We start from the raw sequence: 20361 nt of genomic DNA on the forward strand, positions 1-20361 counted from the left end.
AAACAAATCATGGCCCCATGAAATGTTTAGATCTAATTAAGAGAGACGAGGTATACCAATGAGATAATCAAAAAACAAGACAACAGAACAAAATTTTAAAGCTCAAAAAATGTGGCTGACGGTAACTAGGCAAGGCGATGAATACGTTAATTAGCTGGACTGTAGTAGTCATTACAGAATGAATATGCATATGAAAATATCATGTACACATTAAATGCAGGCAATTTTAATTTTTTAAAAATGTGATGAGGTAACAGGGGCAATGAGATAGGATTGGAGCTATCTGGGGCCTTGAAGAATTTATAGCACTATACTGGATTTGGATACTACAAGGGGAAAAACAGTTGTGTTCCAAAATAGAACTGGAGATGATAGTAAGGGACTAAAGGCTGGCAATAGTCTAAATAATCAGGCATTATGGTTTTGGTGAAAATATTCAACAGTAAGCATTTACTGGACACTTTCAAATTCTATGAAGTTTCTGGAGCTTTGGGGAGGATGTGAGAAGTAGACAACATGTTCTCTCACTTTAGAAAGCTTTTTTGTTTTTTTAAACTTGGAGAGAGAAGATGGAAACATAAGATAAAACTGGAGAATGTAAGCAAATAAGTATACAATGCAAAGGGTAAAATATGTGCTTTTAAGGAAGGACTTCTGGAGATGAATCTTGAGTTATTAGAACCATGGATATCATTGGTGTTTGGAAACATGTGCGATCACCTGCGTTTCCCCTGCTTTAACAGGGAAATTTCAATATACATATAACATAGGCCTGTGGATTACTCCTCTTTATTAACTTTTATTGGTCTCTATTAACTTTTTAATTATTTCCCTTTTTTAATAATAAATCAGGTTGCGAACTAAAATGCTTAATTAAATATGATTGCCCATTCAGATTTGAACCTGAATAGTGAGTGCCTGCTTTTATTTGTGACTGATAATTTGCTACTCTTCCTCTTTCATCTCCATCATATTCCCCTTCTTCCTAGAGTGGATAACTGAGCTAATTAAAAGAGAATAAAAAGGTCAGTTTAAGGAAATCAGTCACCATTCCCTCCAGCTAACCTGTTCCCAGGTCATATATGCTTTTGACATTCTAAGTATTTCTCAACATGTTCTCTGCTCTATATATTTCCTCTGCCATTGCATTGAGATCATAATCAGCTCTCACCTCATTTATGCAATAACATTGCAACTGGTTTCTAGTTCTTGTCTCCTGTCTCTCCCTCCTCCAATCTTCAATTTCACCTCTCACACAAAATTACTTTTCAAAAACACAAATCTGCCTTATATTCTAGTGAAAATACTTCAAAGGTTCTTTTTAGCCTACAGGCAAAGTCTAAACTCCTTTGCCTGGCATACAGAACCTTTCTGGTCCTGACTCCTGCTTACCTCTATCTCATCTTTAGCCACTCCCAAACAGAAATTGAGTCCCATCTATAGGTATAAGTTTTTTAGGCCTCATAGTTTTTTTTTTTCATGCTTGAAAGTTGTTCTGCTTACTTACTCATCCGTCAAAACTCCATACTTTCTGATGACCTCAGCTATGTGTTCTCTTTAGCACCTTTCCCTTATAGTTAATATAGCACTTTTTAGAGATATCATAAAAGGGATTGTAAAGTCTGCTTTTTCTACTGAGCTGTGTGTTTCTTAATGAAGGACTTTTGCACTCTCTCTCTCTCTCTGTGTCCTCAGGGATGAGGACAGAGCTGGCACATTGGTTGTATAGAGGCAATATACCTAGTGAGGTCTTCCCTCCAAACTCCCTTCCCCAACTTTCAGAACTGAAGTCAAGAGAAGTGTGGTGAGGAGTTAAAATCATCAGAGAAAGAGTGAATTAGGCTTCTGGAAAATAGAAAAGGAGGAAAAAGAAAGGAAGGGTAATATGTGGCCTTGCCAAGATGGCAGGAAAAGGAAGTTTAGCAGGAGGCAGTTACTTCTACAACAGGAAAGGCCATCAGTGCTAAAAAGGCCGATCTATTTTCCTGTTCAGGGAAAAACAAAAGTTACGCCAATCTTTCGGATTTGAGCAGATTCCTTTCTTCCCCCTGCCCTCATGTCTCAACTAGCAGAATGGTTTTTAATATGTGGTAACCTGGCGTTGGTAGCCCAGCAGGGGGTTCACAGGTCTTGGACAAGAGAAGCCCAGCCTCAGGGGCTGGTGAAGGGAACTCAGAAACCTGCCTTTGTTCTTTAATATTTTGCCTGCGGAATGACAGATTTGACATTAAATCTCCAGAAAGCTGGTTAAAACCCTAACAGTAGGGACAAGTGGAGACCTCCAGTATACAGGTCATAATGATCAGAAAGTCTTTTGGAAACACCTGGTTGTAACCCAACCATAAAGTCACTTGGGTGGCCAGTACTGAAAAGTGCTCTGTTCTATTGGGTCCTTCCTCACAAATGGCACCAGCAAACATGTTTTGCAATATTAAGGCACAGCAGGTCATTTATTTTTCTGATTGTGAAATGAACATAGACCAAGTTATTTCAGTTTAGAAAGCATTTAAGAGTTTTTAAACAGTCAAGAAATAATTAAAAAGCAGTAAGGAGAAGCATTTTATTTCATTTACTGAAAGTTTCCAATAACAAGTCTGGTTCTTAGCTAGATTAATGTTGTTCTCTAATCCCCCCCACAAGGTTTGGCCACTACTAACTCCCAGATGAAGAAACTGGCAAGTTCAGAGTGGCCATGGGCTACTTTTTAGGAAGTGGCCAACATGTGATTTGAACTCAGATATCAAACACTGCTGCAAATACAATCTGATAGTGTTATCTGAGTATTCACACTTGTCTGGTGAGGAGAATCTAAGCACCGGGAAGAATAAAATGTATAGGCATGAGTGTGACAAAGCACTGACCCCGATTTTCATTTTTTCGGAGGATTGTCTGAGAAGAGATCATTTAAACCAGTGCTTCTCTAAACCCTCAGTTAAAGTAAGGAAATTAAGAAGGCAAAATGAATCTGGAAAAAGTTGTTAATAAGGCGAAGGCCCTAGAGATACATCAGGGTCGGATGCTTCATTTGCATCAGCGATTAAATGACCACGACAGGGAGGCAGAGGCAGGTAAAAAGCAGCCGCTCGCGTGGCCATGGCTGTTGATATTCCTGGCACTCGGTGTTCCAGATGCTTCCTTACAGTCTGCAAGGCTGCGTGGTTTGGTCTCCATATTCCACTCATGTTTACTTCAATGTCTGTCGCGCTCGTGGGCCCCTCGGACGCAAAGCACGCCTGTGAGGGCAAAGACCGAGCTCGATCTCTCTAAAGCCAGTTATCTTTTGTAAAAGGCAGCCTCCCGCAGTCCCTTTTTTGGCCACCCTCGAAGACATGACCGCCCCTGGACCGCGTGCCGCGCCCGGAGGTGGCCTTTCCCCACCGCCATCCCCGCAGCCCCGCGCGTGAGGGCGCGTGCTGCTACTGGGAGCCGGCAGAGGTGACCTTAGACTACCCTGGGCCCGACCGCAGCACGCTGTGCGACTACGCGAGGCTGTGTCCTGAGGTGACACCAGCGGCGCGGCAGAGGCAGCAGGCGCCGCTGATCAACTAGTTCGCACCGAGGATTCCTCTTGGTGCGTGGCCCAGTTTTCCTTAGGACGGGCTCCAACCCCTTGCTGACACCGCCTCCCGCGCCGCCACGCTCCGAGGCCTTCCCCGGGGAAGCCTCGCGTCCTTCCCCTATCGCTCGGCGCCTCTCGGCCGGGAGAGCGCGCGATTCCTCGATTCCACAGGCGGTTAGCGCTGCGGGTGGGGGCGGGGCGCGGCGCGCGGGGAGGGGGCCGGGCGCCACCGCGGGAGAGGGGCCAGACCAGGGGGCCGGGGGCGGGCCGGCGTGGGGAGTTCCTCGCTCGCGGACCACACGCTCTGATGGCCATTCCCGAGCCAGCCTCTAGCAGTGTCGCACGCGGGACACGTCCTAGCGTTTGTTGGCAGGGTCGGGGAGGGGGAGGGGGCGAGGAGGAGGAGGGAAGGGAGTTGAGTGACAGGCTTGCGAGGCAGGCTGGGAATTGTAGTTCTAAGGTCCCGTGGCCATAGCCATTTTGTAGTCGGGGGACTACAACTTCCAGAAGATCAAGGGGACCATTCTAAGGTGCCCCGGGAATAGGCGGCTCTCCCCGGGGCCGGGCATCCTGGGGTACTCGTAATCAGGAGCCTGGCTGCAGGTAGACGTGAGGGCAGTGGCGAGGGCTATCGTTTGGCAGCTGTGGGGTGAGCGGCAAGCTGGGGAAAGGGGGTGAGGTGGAGCGACCGAGCGTGCCATGCATTGAGCTAGGGAGCCTCTCTCAATTCCACTCCTAGGCTCGGCGCGCGAGAGATGCCTGAGGGGTTGTTCGGGGAGGGTTGGTCTAGGTCTCTCCGGTGTTTAGTAGACAGGGCTGCGGGGGTCCTCCTGAGTGGGCGGGGGGCGGTCGGCGCCGGGGTAGGCGGGCGCTTGGTGGCTCAGCTGTGGGAGTTTTCGGCTAGCGTCCGGCGGGGAATTATTCGAGGAGCCCTAACTTGTATAAAAGCAGAGTCCATTTAAAGTTCGGCTGGATAGCCTCTCTCTCATTGGTTAGGGGGCTTGGAAAAAAGAGACTCGGCGAGCCCTCGCTGTGGTGGTGCTGCCGCCGCCGCCGCTGGAGTTGACTCTTCTGCTCGCACTGCTGCTGCAGCACAAACGTGACTTCCAACATTTTTTATTTATCTTTCCCTTTTCTTTTCCAAGATGTAACTACAGATCAGACACTAAGGACCTTCACGTTTCGCTAATGTAGTTTTTGGAGGAAAAAGAGGGGGGAGTGAAGGGCGTCGGTTTTTTTTTGTGTGTGTGTGTTTCGGGGGAAATTTTCCATTATGGGTGTTTTACTAAAGTGATTTTTTTTGTTTGCTTCGTTCGTCTTTGGCTCTTTTTTTTTTTCCCTTCCCAATTTCGGATTTATTTCAAGGCGAATCGGGCTTTGGGCGAAGAGGAAGAAAAGTCGGATTACAAGATCAACCACCACCAACAACAATAAAAACCACCAGGATATTTTTTTGCAAATTTCTGACGGCTTTAAATTCATGAAGCAATTGTCCCCTTTTGCAATCAGAATTTGGATCTCAGAATGAGCAAGGAAAGACCCAAGAGGAATATCATTCAGAAGAAATACGTAAGTGCTCCTAACAACACATCCTTTGACTTGCAGTTTTAAGCAATGGCTGTGAATGTCAAGTTTATAGATAATTCTGCAGCTGAAGGGTTTTAAACACAGCGTCCGATAAGGCTGTTTCTTTTCTTTTCTGAAAGAGGGCTTTTCAAGCAAAGTCGTGTCTGCCTAGTTGGGATGAAAAAAACAGATTGGTGTAGAGATACCTCAAGTGAATAAATTGACCTCGAATGACACAACCATAATCTAGTTTTAGATGAAAGGCAAGGGATTTTGGTGGAGCTTGGGAGTGGGGTGGGGGCTGCGGTTCTGTAACTAAACTGCATTCTCGGGCGGGTTTGGCCCCATATTGCACTTTGCATGCTAATGAGCCTGTGTTGTTATTATTAATGTTTTTCGAAAATCGTGTAACGCGTGTGTGTTGGAAGCCCTCTAAGTTGCAATCAAAGGTCCGATTATGGCGATATTGTTCCTTCCACTGGCACATCAAATTTAATGTATGTGGTCGTTTTGGCTTATCTGTTTCGCAACATAAAACAGTTGGGAATCATGTTACAGCGAATGCATTTGTTGGGATTGACTTTAATAATGGGACTGGTTTTGTTTAAAAATTCATGGTTCCCAGTTTTAGGGGAAAAAAGACTTGTAATATAGCTAATGTTTTTACGTAGGCATGTGAGTGCATATGTAGCTACCAATGATTTCTCACTGTTAACCAGGTTTCTCAAATTGGGTGATTATTTAGAGATTTAAATGGTTTGGAATAGTTAAATTTGTTTTGTCCATAGTACAGCTACGTTTTGATTGGCATGGGGACTGTTTTTGTTTTGTGTGTGGTGTTTTTTTTTTTTTAAGTTTGGGGGGAAGGAGGAGGGAGGGGATCCGAGGGATTAACCAAATATGCACTCGAGTGATCGGTCATTAGCTGCATGCTTCAAATGAAAGAACTAATTTTTTAAAAAGAAGGCCAAAGGAACATAAACTAGTAATAATGCAGCGTTATAAGAAAGTTTTATTTAACTCGAGTCGACAAATTGGTGTCAATATTTTTTCCGAGCAGTGTGATGTGTGGAATGGGAGATGATCTTAGGGGGCACTGGTTTATGTAAAAAAATATATTTAATGGGAAAGCAAAATGCCTTTTTCTAGAGGGCTGATCCTAATGTACACATGTAAACTTCAACTAAGAAAGAAATGCAAGGTTTAATAATCAAACTCTACTTAAAAAGGTATTCCCTTAAAAATTTAAGAATTAAAGTACATCCGCATTGCAGAGGGCTGGGTAGAATGCAAAGGAATAGTTTAAACTCGGGCTGTAGAAACTGCGTGGAGACAGACAATCTTGCCTTGGAGCGTGGACGCTTTCCCAGGGCATGTCCAGTTTGGGTACAGCGACAAAGCAAATGGGGTAGAACTTGGACAAGGACCGCCCCCCCCACCCCCATCCCAGACCTCGCTAAGTTGGAGAGTAGTGTGGGGTAGGATTTTTTGTTGCTGGTGGTCAGTGGATCGTGGAGAGTCCAGTGGTCCAGCCGCAAGCTCGTGGCTGACGGCGGCTGCAGGAGGCAGTGTGAGTTAAGGTGTTAAGGTTCTGGGAGCGGAGCTCGGGCTCCTGATGAGCTCGAGCCGGCTGCGGAGGGGAGGGCTTGAAGGGGAGGGCGTGCGGAGGTCGTGGCGGGCTAGGCTGGGAATGGGCCCGGGATGGGCTGGCGCTGGGCGGCAGCTCTTTGCCTGTAGGGGGCGGGCTCGGGGCTCGGGGCTCGGGGCTCGGGGCTCGGGGCTCGGGGCTCGGGGCTCGGGGCTCGGGGCTCTGGTCGCCCTGGGCTGGCGGGCGGGGCGTATGGGCGGTGAGGCCTGCTGTAGCAGGGAAGAGGTGGGAGCCAGGGACGTACTGGTGGGGGCGTGTCTGGGAGGCGGGGGTGCACAACTGCAGCAAACGGCCCCTCTCCGCGCCCACTGCAGAGTAAGGCCCTCCCCTGCGGCCCTGCTCGTAGATTGCAGCGCAGTCTTGGGAGCAACAGGTTAAGCCAGTGAGACGTCAGCGCGCCCCCTCCCCGCCCCCGGTTCTTCCACCACGTCGCACTCGTCTGGTCTCCCCTCCCTCGCTTGCCTCCCCCCCCCCACTCCCCCGCTGGTTCCTGGACTCTCCCGACCCCCAGGGTCTGTTGTAGTTGTGACGTCACAAAGGGACGGGCCGGGGTGGAACCTCCTCTTCCCTGACGTCAAAAGTCGGGCTGGAGGTTCCAGCGCAGCAGGGCTGCGGGGGCGGAGGCCTGGGGCTGCTGTGGAGCTGGGCTGCCACCCGGGAGGAGGACAAGGAGGAGGAGGATGTGCTGGGCCTTTGCCTTCCTCCAAGGAACACTGAGCTCCCCACTAGGTGAGCAGTGAGCCTGCGGTTCTCAAGCGAGTGCCCCCCCCTCCCCCGCCTAGCTGTGATTTTGATCCATTGAGATGGGGAACAGGGAGGAGACACCTTATTTCTGTAAAAATGTTTTCGTTTCCTGTTTGAAGGCCTGCTAATGGTGGGGCACTACTACTGTGGTAGTTGGGTCTCCTCACCAATGTTTTAGAAAAGCAAGGAAACTTAATTCAGGGAAAGCTTTGTTTTGTAGGAGGACCATGTTGTGGATACGGCTACCTTGTCACTTTAAGTCATATTTGGCATGTCTTTGCAGGATGTGGCGGGATGCCTTTCTGGAGCCAGCACAGCAGCAACTGTTGGCTCTTTCTGGAAGCTTTGCAGTACCATGGGTGCGGGGCAGGGGGGGGGCTCTTGCTGAGCCAGCTCTATGTCATTGAGTACTTTTCAGTGGGGCACATAAGGGAAGACTTGTCATTGATAGATTCAGTGTGCTTGAAGAGCCCCTGACTCTCTCTAAGTTTCAGGATGTTCCAGGTTTTGTTCTGAGCCAGACACGAAGAGGCTTGCAGTCTATTTCCTTTTCTGTAAAATGGAGATAATAATACCTGCCTTTTCTACTTCACTTTCTCTGAGATTATGTATGTGAGATGATGTTCGTACAACCTATAAAACAGTATGATCTTTCTGTGTAAGTTGGCGTTATTACTCAAGCTGGTGGAAGGCAGCACATTTCCTGCTATTGGTCTCAAAAGCCTGATGCCCGCCGTGTTGCCTTTTAGTTTATTGTCTTAGCAAAACCCAGTTTGGGGGTGGGATGTAGATGGCAGGCTTTGGGAGAAATGATTGCTGTATTTTATATTAAATGACATCCTTGAGAAACTCATAAATTGCAATGTAATTCTCTCTTAATTGTGCTGGTCATGACTCCCACTGTAATACCTTAAATAGCTGAAAACATTTGCCTTTCAAAGCCCCAATCCACTTGGACAGTAAAAACAGTTGCAAGGTTTGCTTTATGGGTATTCTTTGCCCATCAATCCAGGTTTCGGTTATTCCTAGGAAGAATAACACGTGATATCCAGGCTTCAAAACCATTTGATCAGTGAGTTATGCTTTATAGCAGGTATGAGTTTGAAATTAAAATTTCTGCCACATGGAGCTATGAATCATGCAGTTAGCATGAAAACAAATTACCAGATTTTCAGAACAGCTCAAGCAGAATTTGTACCATTAGGCTCTAAGTTGTAAATATCTAATTTTCTGACTTAAAATGTATGGTTTTAAAAACTGGGGAAAGTTTGCATGATAAGAATCAGTAGCAGAATTTAGTATAATTATAATTACATTAAATTATAAAGAAAAAAAGAAAGAAATACACCAAAGTATAATGGTAGGATTTATGAACCCTCCTTTCCCCTACCTTATTTTACACCCAGTCAAGTTATTTTACAGTTCTGGGGGCAAAAAACTTGTGTACATTGTTTAATTGCTGTGTTTTTTCTTTCACGGGCTTTCATGGACTGTTCACATGGTTTTCTTTCTGCCTGTTTGTAGTAGTGGAAAACCTTTCTCTTTGTCACATAAGTCCTAGGAAAGGCAACATAGCAGCTATGATTATGGAAGGAATACTGTTAGGGTAAGAGTCCAGAGAGCGTCATTGAGATTTGTAAGAAAAAATAAATTATGTCCAAAAATAATCCAGTTTTAGTTATTGTTATCTGGGTTATTGTTACTTTACTGTAGGCTAGTGTCTTATTTGTGTGTCCTCCATAGCCATTGGCTCAAATAGCCAACTAGAAGTATGCTATTATTTGGTACTTTGATGGTGTAATGGCTGTTTCTTTTCTCATAGTTAGGATAACCTGTTGCTGAGCTGAGGGCTATTGACTCACTTCTAAGTGCCTTGGAAATAATTCCAGTGTAACCTTAATATATACCTTGCTACAAAGGTTATTTAAATTTTCCCCCTTTAGAAAGAGAAAAACCTTTTGGAGTGTATAACTGGTGTCTGTTGCATTCAAAATAGAACTATTTCTTTCTTTTCCTTCTTTGAAAGGTGACATGGAAAAGTCATATTATAATACATTAATTATAAGTTGGTAAAGGCCAAGGCGGAGTATTTTTAATGGAATGGTTTGCTCTTGATCATGATGTTCTGAGGACTGAGACTTCTGACATTTTTATCTGAATGGTTAAAAAGTTTTGCAGTCTAGGAAATTTCATTTATGGGATTCTGTTTACACTCTTCCTCCTAATGTTACTGGTCCATGTGTAAGTGCCCCCCAAGATTACAGTAACAGCTCTGCTAACCACATTCTACCTCCCCAATCTTTTCTCCCACTGTTGGCTGCAGAACATCTGGGCTGTGAAGCTCCTGGCCAGTGGGCAGCCCTGGGTGCGTGTGCCTGTGTCCCCTTTGGCTCCCACCCATAGCAGGCTTGCCAAGTGTCAGTTGTTTCCAAATCTGGTTATTCCAGTTAGTCTTATTATTGAAATTACAGTTGAATATTATGTAATTCTTTGAATGAGTCTGAAAACACAGTTGATTTCTATGAAAACTTTAAGATGAATGTTTTGGGAACATTTGATAAAAGTGACTTGCTAAAAAAAAATAAGGCTGTTAAATTAGATGTGGGCCTGACACTGAAAAGACTTGGGGAAAAATTTGTAAGGATTCTGCACGCATATTACTTTGCAAGTGATTCACTGTTCAAAATGAAACTTCATTCCCTTGCCAACAAATTAAAAAGTACGTTTATGTTAAAAAGTAATTTTAAGTTAAAATGTTTAGATGTGCATAGATGTATATGTATATATACACCTATACACACTTAAAAAAAAAAGGTTTTCTGCTGGATAGACTTTACATTAGCGAACCAACTTCTCATCCCTATCACCTCTGATAAGGGTGCTTCCATTGTATTTAGCCTTAGTCCCCCCAAATTAATCTAGACACCTTATCTAGTTTATGCTGTGTAACCTCAGAGTGGTCCTCCTGAGTTAATTTGTGTTGCTTTTAGAGTTAAAAAAATTGTGTCATTCACTGGATCGTAGGGGACAGAAAGATTAGTGATATTATGTCTAATTTATTTGGGATTCAAAAGCTTGTATTTTGTAATCCAGCAACTTTATTTTCTTAGTTAAGACATGTTGCTGTAGGTCTGTTTTATTTCAGATTTGTGAGCCTACCTGTTAATGGAAATGAGACAAATTGAGTCTCTTCTTTTAGTTGGAATCAATTATCTTGTTTCTTTCCATCTCCCACATCACTCTTCTCTTCATTCTTCTGAGGCTCCCCCAACAAGCCTCATTTGCTTGTCCAGGTCCCAGTCTTTGTGTCTGGTTCCTTTTGTCCATAAAGCTTTTTCCATATTTGCCTGATCATTGCGGGCTGCTTTCATTCAAGCAGGTGGGAACTTTGGTTTTCTAAAGCTATGATATAGTATTGCTATTTGTCTACTTTTGGTAGATAAATTAAATGTGATTTTTCTTATCCTTTTAGGTCTTCATTTTTCTTGGGACTTCAGTCAACTATATTGGCTTTCTGACAGCCTCGTGCTTTTTAAAATGAGTTTTTCTTTATTTCTCATTCAGAATAAAATCATTGAAAGTAGAGCTGAACCTTGTAGGAAGTGGCAGCACTGGCTGGACACCCTATTGCTCCTGGTCTAAATCCTGCCTGCTTCCAGGACTTCCTGTTCCTATCACCTCTTGCAGGTGGCTTTTATCTTTCTTGTTCTCTTAGGATATCTAGAATGGGAAATGTCCTGTGTTTTATATAGGTAGATCCTGTCCCAGAGGGTGAAATCTAGGTTGGTCATCTGAGTCTGGGTTTCTGTCACTGTGGATCTTGGCACAAGTTGTATTGTTCTGGTGAGGATGCTGTCTTCTTGCCTTGGGCTGTCTTTGCCATTTGAAGAAATGTGAAAAGAGTTTGGATTGTAGAAGTCTAGATGGCCACGCAACACTCACCCCTCCTGAGGGCATCCCAGTCAGTTCGGAAATAACCATCCACATTTATTGTTTCCACAGTGAGTTCACACTTTGAGAAAAAGTCTTAAGTCCATTTTACAGAAGCAAATAGACATTGGCCTGATAGTTAAAGGCTGTATCTCTTTCTCATTTTTTAGTCCAGATGAAATAGAGGAAAAATGATCAGTGTGGCTACCAAAAAGGGGAGAAAAGCTCATAATAGGGGCTCTGGTAGCCCCTGTAGAGGATTTTTGCTTGAGAAAGTTGGGGAAGCCCTGGCTGGTGTAGCTCAGTGGGTTGAGTGTCATCCTACAAACCCAAAGGTCTCCATTCCTGGCAGGACACATGCCTGCCTGGGTTGTGGTCCACGTCCCTGGTTGTGGGGGTGTGTGTGCAAGAAGCAACCAGTTGATGTTTCTTTTGCACATCCATGTTTCTCTCCCTCTCTCTTTCTACCTCCTTTCCCTCTCTCTAAAAATAAGTATATAAAATTTTTAAAAAATTAAAAAGAGAAAATTGGGGAAGTTAAGACAATTTGTCAGCTTCCAAGAACAGAAGGAGCGTATTTCTCTTGAGAGCATGTTTGTATTTGTTGTTTTTTTAAACACCAGTTGGTGGAGCTACCCCCTTATCCCCAGCTGGCTGTCTCCTTGAGTCCTCATTGGAAAAAGAACTTGAGATCCCAGTACCCCTTGGGACTGGCTGGTGTGTGCTCTGTATTTTTATGAGTGGCCACCAGCCCACCCTCTCCCTTGTACCAGCGGGCCAGCGTGGGCTGCATTAGCTCTCCAGGCTTCTGAGAACCCGTTTGATTTCTCAGGGCTGTAACAAATCGGCTCCTATACTTTTTCTGGCACTTGCTTTGTTGCCCCTGACTTTGCTGCTTAGGGGACCATGGGGCACTGTGGGAAATCATTTGCCCTCAAATCCTCACCAGGGTCTGGGCCATCCGGTAAACAAAGGCTGCCCAGATATGTTAATGAGGCAGCATGAGTAATGGAAATATTATACATAATTACTCACATATTCATAGGATGTATGAATATGTGTTAGAAAGGGGAACCCTACTGGCAGAAGTTCTTGAGAGCTGGTGCAGCCTAAAAAGCCTAAATTAGACTTTAAGTTCTAATTTTGTACGTCGGTCAGGCTCCACCACCCATGAAGAGGAAGACTAGTGAGCATTGAAATATTCTCAACAGCAGTGTTTAGTTACCATTAATCCTAGAAGGTTAATAAACTACATAGCCACAATTTTGCCCTTCCTGCTTCCAATACAAGTCTTACCTCGTGCACATGTTTTCTTCAATGCAACCTGGAATTCTTTTCCTGCAGTATTTTTTTAGGGCTGGGAGGAGGAGTGAGAAAAGTGGGTTGTGTCTGTTTTCCATTGGGAGACCCTCTGGTTTGCTGGGACAGCAGCCCAGGTATCTCATGACTGAATCATCCAGAATGTGGGAGACCTTTTGGCGCCTTGTTTTATTGCTCTCTTTTTACATCTGGGTGGTTCTTTCTCTATTATTTCCTAACCACATTTTGGTTAGGACTTCATCTACTCTGGTTGAGTATGTTATCTCTTGGTTCTCATTCTACCAGCTGTTAAAGTATTTGGTGCCTGTGGGGGCAGAAACAGGTGCCAGGAGGAAATGAGAAGGGATTAGGGCTGAGCATGTGTTTCTTGCATTTATTCCTTCTATAGTTTGCAGAAAGAGGACTGAATGAATGCTTATTCTGTTAAGCAGCAGTTGGATATAGACATAAAACTTGGAGAGTTTCGTGCTTTATGTAGATCCCTTACACTACTGCATGGGCTTCAGAAATGTAATGCCTCAGATTTGAACAGGCTTGTTTTGGATATTGGATGGAGCAGAAGTACGTTTATAGCTGTTCATATGGGAAATAACACAATAAGTAATTAATAAATAATAGTATAAGAGTATACTCTGTATTGCATTCTCACAACTGTAAAACTACTTTTGTCCCATCTTGTATATAGAGTTCCTCTGTGGTAATAGACAAGATTGGGAATCTGATTTGAGTTCAGGGTGACCCTGGGCAAGGCACATAACCTTGCTGAGCTGCTTCCTCACCTGGACAGCTTGTCCATGTTGAGCAACAGGCTTGTTGCTGGGAGAGGCAGTGAGATTTTTGGCGTGAAAGCACTTCATAAACTGCAAACTACTGCACAAATGTTCAGGGTATTATTACACAGTTGGAAATCACCAACCTGGAGACATTGTGCCTGCCGACAGCCTTCCTAGCTGACCCAGAAATAAATGAATCAAATGAATTCTGTACTTTGCCTTTTAATAAACCAAATGAATAGCAACAGATACTCTGAAATGCATTTTGGTATATAGGACAAGGCTTTAAAGATTAGAAGGAGATGTAATCACTTTCCACTTTTCCTGAATGTGTTGGTTATTGAATCTCTTTTGTATTAGCCAACACCTGACTCACATTCTTGTCTGGGGGTGAATTAGAAAGTGAGAATTAAGATTAGAGTGGCACTGAGTCTGTGCACAGAGATGTTTAAACTGGATCCAGGAGCAGTCATTCTTTCAGAATCAAGTCTAAACCAACTTTTATTGTCAGCATAGCATAAAATGCCCTCTAGTTCTATCCTGGGCCTGTCCCGCCACCCATTTCAGTTCAGCTGAGCCCAGTCTTTGCACCTCCTGGTGCCTCAGCTTGCTCAGTCAGTGAACAGGTAGCCTGAGGAGCCCACCTAGCCCGACTGAGGTCTGACCGGACAGCCTGCCATCCCCTTCCCCAGTCAGGCAGAGCCAAGCCCCTTTTCTCTGTTGACCTGACTCTTCACGTCTACTTTTAGGTGCTGGATTTACTTTTTACATGTGTCTTACTTACCCTATTAACCCTCATGAGGAGGGGCTGAATTTTATGTCATTATACAGTTGAGGAATAGTTCCTGAATGGAAGCTTTTAGAGTATTAAAAAAACAAAACAAAACAAAAAACTAGTGGTGTGAGAGAATTGCTATGGATCTAGTGGGAAAAGATGAACTTGAAACTAGTCAGTTTTATACCTGAGGAAACCTGCGGTGTCTAGTAGTGTTAAGCGACCTGCCTGAGGTTGTACAGTTTATCAGTGACACACCAGGACATGAAATCCAGTCCTGATACAGTAGAAGGCCTTTGGAGATGTTTCTTCCTGCCAAGTGGATTCTTGGTTATCCATGGTAACTGCAGTAATTGATTTATTTTTACGGAAAAGTAAAAACTACATGTAATCCTCATAATGAGGCTAATCTCCTTTTTTTCCCTTTTGAAAATGGCTTAAAAAAAAAAACCATTCAAATCAGGCAACTACACAAAGATAAAAACCATTGCAATTGCACGGACATTCTTGTACTTATAGAAAAATAATTTTCTATATGTGGTTTCATACTCAGGTGCTGTTCTGTTAACATGCTTTTTGCATTAATATGTTATCTCAGTTATCAAAATATCATTCTGCATTATTTTAATGCCCGGAAGGCACTCTTCTTACCAGACAGTTTTCCTTGCCCAGTTTCTTGTTGATGGCCTTTTCACAGTTTGGGGAGAGTTGTATAAAATGACGTGTACAGTATCTTTTTGCACTTAATCCCCAATTACTCAAAGTGGAATTACTGACTCAGAAGTGCTTGTGTTTACATTTGGAACCCTCTTACCACATTGCTGTCTTGAAGAAAGTCTGTACTAATTTACTGTCCCACAGGTAGTACACATGAGGCCGTAGGATTTGTTTGTTGGCTTTTAAAAACCAAAAACAAGCACGTGTAACTAATAGTAAAGCTGTCAGTTAAATTTTATTTAAGTTTCTATTTTCTTGTTCTCTCTGAGAGCATTAGAACTAAGTAAGATAAGATGTGAAAACACTTTGTAAAGCAAAATTGCCTTAAGCACACAATGCGTTATTAGTGAGAATGACTGTAGTGGCAAAGTGAAGAAGAGAGTCTTTATAATTGTACAGTTACATGTTTTACACTTAGGGAATGCCTTTTTTGTGAGAATATAACATACTTTTAAGGTGCCTTATTGTTTTCATATGCCTTGTTTGTGAGGTATAGGGGTTTGTATAGTTTCAGAGGTCTCACTGTGCACTGGGTTGGAAGACTATTCAATTAAATACACCAGACAGCCCTGACTGGTGTTGCTCAGTGGGTTGGGCATCATCCTAGAAACGAAAGGTCACTGGTTCGATTTCTGGTCAGGGTACATGCCTGGATTGTAGACCATCTCCCCGGTTAGGAGCATGTGAGAGGCAACTGATAGATGGTTTTCTTGCACATAGATGTTTTTCTCCTGCTCTTCCTCCCTCCTTTCCCGTCTCTCTAAAAATTAAATAAAATCTTAAAAAATTAAATAAATACAGTGATATAGTCTGTTTGCTTACTATGCTCTGACACTGTTAGATGTTAGAAAATAGGATCTTGTCCTCAGGGAATTTATAATTTAGCTGACAGCAGGAATGCAGAACACTGGGAAGAGAGTGGGTGACCTTGGATAAATCACTTTGCCTCTCTGTACATCTAAGAAATGGGGAGAATTATACCTTCTTTACCGATATCTCAAGGTCATTTGGGAGAAACAAATGTTACCATGTGAAGTGCTTTCTAAATTGTAACTATCTAGATGGTATTATTCTTACTAAAAGTCCCACAGGTCTTTGTGACTGTAATTCTCTAACCTCAAGGTTGAAGAGGGCACATGGTTTTTCTAGGTCGTCTGATGATTACAGCATATCCCAGTTTTCTGAGGAAGAGGATGGAAATGAAAACACTGTAGCTGCTCAGCACTTTCCTTCTCACTATGGTTTGCTTTTTCTTCCTAACATAGGGAAAAATGGAGTGTGATCTTTACAGCCAGACATGTTTTGATTGTTCAGATGATGGATTTTTATCTTTTTTAACCCTTTGGCATGTAGGCACGAGATGGTTGTCACAGTGCTTCTAAGAAGAGTACTTCTTGGTGTTTAAGAGAGTACTTTCAGATAAACTTCTTTGCCTTCATGTTTAATTCTTCAGTCAAGAAGCCTGTAGAGATGAGGTAAAACTTAATGTTTATTGGTTTTACCCAAATTGCTCATTTCTGTTCTTATGCTGCTCAGAGCACTGCAGCTCTGTGTTCTATTTTGAGCTTGTAATAATGTCTTGATGCTGGAGGATGAAAGAGCCAACATGAATGGAAGGCATTTCATAAGAGCCGTGGTCTGGAGTCCCAGTTAAATTGGTAGCACATGGTTTTCACCTGCCTTGAAACAGGGCATTGGCTGCGTATCTTGCTGGAGCTGTCTGCAACCACACTACAAAACTTGGTCTACATATGCCGCAGGACTTTTCAAACGGATGATTCTGAGTGGCAGAGGCCACCACCTTTGGGAGATACCATACCAAAGGTGGACTTGGTTTCTTAATAGAATATCATGAAGTGTTTGGTGGGGCTCTGAGTTACTCCTCAGAATACAGAGTCCATCTGTGTACAGAGTTACTCCTGTGCATTTAGGAAGAGGGCTGCAGGGGTTTGGTGGGTGATGGAAAAACCTGGTCCTCTGTTAATGAGACTAATTATTTTAGTGTGGTTTTGTTTAACATTCAGTTCTACCTGCTCTGTATCAATATTTTGAGGGCAGTTTATTTTATACATTATACAGGGTCCGGCAGAAGTAAGGCCTGCTTGTGTGGTTGGTAGGGTAATAATATGGATGTAATAATCTATAGTTTTAATTTGAACATTTCACCTAAAGTATCTTATGGTGTGCTTGAGTGTGATATTGTTATGTTACAGAATTACACGGTTATGATTTTGTAATAAAGGATTTTGTAATAAAAAGGGCGTTATTTGTGCCACAACCCTGTACAACCACATCTCATTCCATAAAGGAATTACAGCCATAATGAGCAGTCATCCTTGGAGCAAAACCTTTTTGCTTTGGTCTGACTTAAGTTCACTTTCTAAATCTCAGAAGTGACAACCAGGTTAAAATATGGGCAGTGAGCAGTTATCTTTCTCAATCCAGCACTGTTTGGGCTAAGTAGCTTTTTGTTTTTGAAAACTTGACCTGAAACTTAAGGGCAAGTTTTGTTAAGTAGTATTGGTATTGACACCCCAACAGAATTTTTAATCTGAAAGAATTTTAAAGATTTATGAAAGTAATCCCCAGTGGTGATTACATCCTCAGCTGGCAGAGATCTGATTTCTGTTTAAATGCCAATAGAGTTTATCACTTTTTTCCCATAGTTTAGGGGGCCAGCGAGGGTCTGGGTTTAATAATGAAGTTCTTTGGTGGGGGCGATTGATTCAATATTACAGCATAATTCAGTGTTCTGTGTCTTTAAAATGTTTTCAAATACTTATTCTGTATCGTAATCCTTAAAACTGCTGTTAGTATTCTAGACTGTTGTGGTTTAAATTTAGCTGGAATCTGAAAGGTGGCTGACAGAGTGAATGGAAACAAACCTTTAAACACGCACACACAGTTGGCTTGCTTATCGATTGTCCTAGAGTCTGGGCTGTGGGCATATCTGAGCCATGGGTCAAGGCTCCTGGTTGAAGGGGTTGGAGAATGCTCGTTTCAATTCTACTGGACTTCCCCAGCTACCCCACCCTACAGCTCAATATAAACACCATCAATTAGTCCTGCAGAAATTCCTGCTACAAATATGGACTTCAAAGCTTCATGATGTACTATATTCTGGTCTAGATGAGAAGCACACTCAATTGTACTTGAGATAAATCAGAACTCTAATGATGCTAATAAAGTGGGTTTCTTTGTCCCTGGTAAGCTGGAAAGCATGGGGAGTTGGGGGGGGATGGGTCTGGCTTGGAAACCTGAAAAGTGGCATTTTGTTCTCTTCCTTCTAATTCTGCTCGCTGCTCTAACTGAGTGATACGATCACTACCCCAACACTGACATGGCCTAAAATGAAACAGGTTTTCTACTCAACTGGCCTTTTTTCCTTTCCTCCTTCTATGGGACTTGATGAAGTTGTCATGTTCTTTTCTTTCCAGAATTTATTGGAACAGTAGGCAAAGCCTCTTGGGGGAGTATAAATAATGATGATTGTTAAGAACAGTCAGTTTACCTAGTCAGGCCATTATCTTTGACTCGCAAAAGCTTTTACAGCCAAACATTGTTTGCTTACAGTTGTTTAATACAAACGAAGGCTTTAATGGTACCTTTTGTAAGAGGAGTCCTTTTTTGTACACAGAGGTCATCTCAATAAAGAACAGAACACCTCGCCCAGGCAAACTGCTTGTTTCTCTGGACAGGCTTTATATATACATGATCCAGGGAAGGCCTTGGAAGGTGGTTCACAGTTGCATTTTTCCCCCTTCTGTCAACAGCAAATAATCCTGTCTGCCGAGTGCTAAAAGACTTTTAAAGTTGATGAGTAATACTTAATTTGCTTTTGGAGTTTCCTCCTTCTAATTGCTTTCTGTCCACTTATGAATTCAAAGATGGATTTCAAACTAATTTAAGGGACTTGTCTGAGTTGGCAGTGACACTGAATAAATATATCTAAATGGTAGATTCTCATGTTAAGCCCACAATATAGTTTTAGGAAGGCTAAAGTTGCAGTTTTTATTTTTTTTTACATTAAAGTTCCCCCTCATGGCACTTTAGAGTCCAACTGCAGTATATACTCTCATATATTCTTGGTGTGTGCCCTTTCCACTGTATCTTTAGCAAAGTATCAGTCCTTCTTGGCCTTTTTTTTTTTTTAAATAAAAAACCTCTTATATCCCCAACTTACTCTGATTCTTTTGGCATTTCTGTGGTGCTTTAAGACAAAGGCATCTTAGGCATCTCATTCTTTCCCTGAGTGATTTTGGATGCAAATGCAATTTTTTCCCCCATTAACAATTCAGTGGTTTTTAGTATATTCTGAGTTGTGCAACCATCACTACTGTTAATTTCAGAACATTTTCATCACCTGAAAAAGAAACTTCATACCCCACTGGCAGTCACTCCTTATTTCATCCCAGTCCTCCAGTCTTTGGCAACCACTAATTTACATTCTGGCTCTATGAATTTGTCTATTTTGGACACTTCATGTAAATAGAATCATACAATGTGTGGCTTTTTGTGATTGGCTTCTGTCACTTAGTATAATGTTTTCAAGGTTTGTTTACATGTTGTAGCATGTACTTTATTCCTTTTTATGGCCGAATAATATTCTGTGGTAGGGATGTGCCACATTTTGCTTATCAGTTCATTTGCTGATGGACTTACAGGTTTGTTTCCACTTTTTTGCTGTTGTGAAATATGCAGCTTATGAGTGTTTGTGTACAGGTTTCTGTGAGGATGATGTGTGCCCTATTCTTGGAATACCTTGAATTAGAAACTGCACATACGCATTATTACTAAACTTACTTACTGCTGTTATACTGACCTGCTAAAGCTGTCACTCTTAGCTTTTGTCTTCGAGCCTCCTGTGTTCCGTTGAGCATTGCTGCATGGAGCCCTCTCCTTCTGGGGCAGCTGCCCTGCCTTGAGAGGACGGGGCTCATCCGCACTGCCTGACTGCCCCTCTTCACTGCCCAAGAGTGGTCTTATTTCTTCTGTCCTTTGCACACTGTAAACTCTGTTTTCACACATTTACCTTAGAACCAGAGCCTCCATTTGCTTAAATGTGAAAAAATGGTGGGACTTTGAATTTCATCACTGGATGAGTTACTTAATGTTGGTGCTCAGGTGTTTTTGGAGATAGTTTTGGGTCTTCAGTTGCATCCTCACATAGCATTTACCACATAGTTTTTTGGGAGAGGTAGAATTAAGGAGAACGCTGGCTCCTCTGGGAATGCCGAGAAGGAGGAGGAACCATTTTCCTGCCTTGCCTTGTAGTTTGCAGTTTCTTGTGGTTACCTGTGTTAACATTCTTTGGCAAAGCATTATGGGG

The 20361-nt window shown here is 43.0% G+C and overlaps 1 protein-coding gene across 2 annotated transcripts in view; it reads left to right on the top strand.

Moving 5' to 3' along the window:
• The first annotated feature begins 3552 nt into the window (after positions 1-3552).
• Positions 3553-20361, top strand: part of JARID2 (jumonji and AT-rich interaction domain containing 2) — a 256922-nt gene continuing 240113 nt past the window's right edge. Inside the window, exons 1-2 of one of the 2 annotated variants that reach the window (XM_053668213.1) lie at positions 3553-3571; positions 4925-5128. In XM_053668213.1, the coding sequence (XP_053524188.1) occupies positions 5084-5128 (45 nt within the window). In that variant the 5' untranslated portion in view covers positions 3553-3571; positions 4925-5083. Of the gene's footprint in view, positions 3572-4074; positions 4163-4924; positions 5129-20361 lie in introns of those variants that run through there. The other variant, XM_037147926.2, reaches the window with a different exon arrangement.

Source organism: Artibeus jamaicensis, unplaced genomic scaffold, assembly GCF_021234435.1.
Source record: "Artibeus jamaicensis isolate MK-2021 breed Jamaican fruit bat unplaced genomic scaffold, CSHL_Jam_final contig_482, whole genome shotgun sequence".
Taxonomy (NCBI): domain Eukaryota; kingdom Metazoa; phylum Chordata; class Mammalia; order Chiroptera; family Phyllostomidae; genus Artibeus; species Artibeus jamaicensis.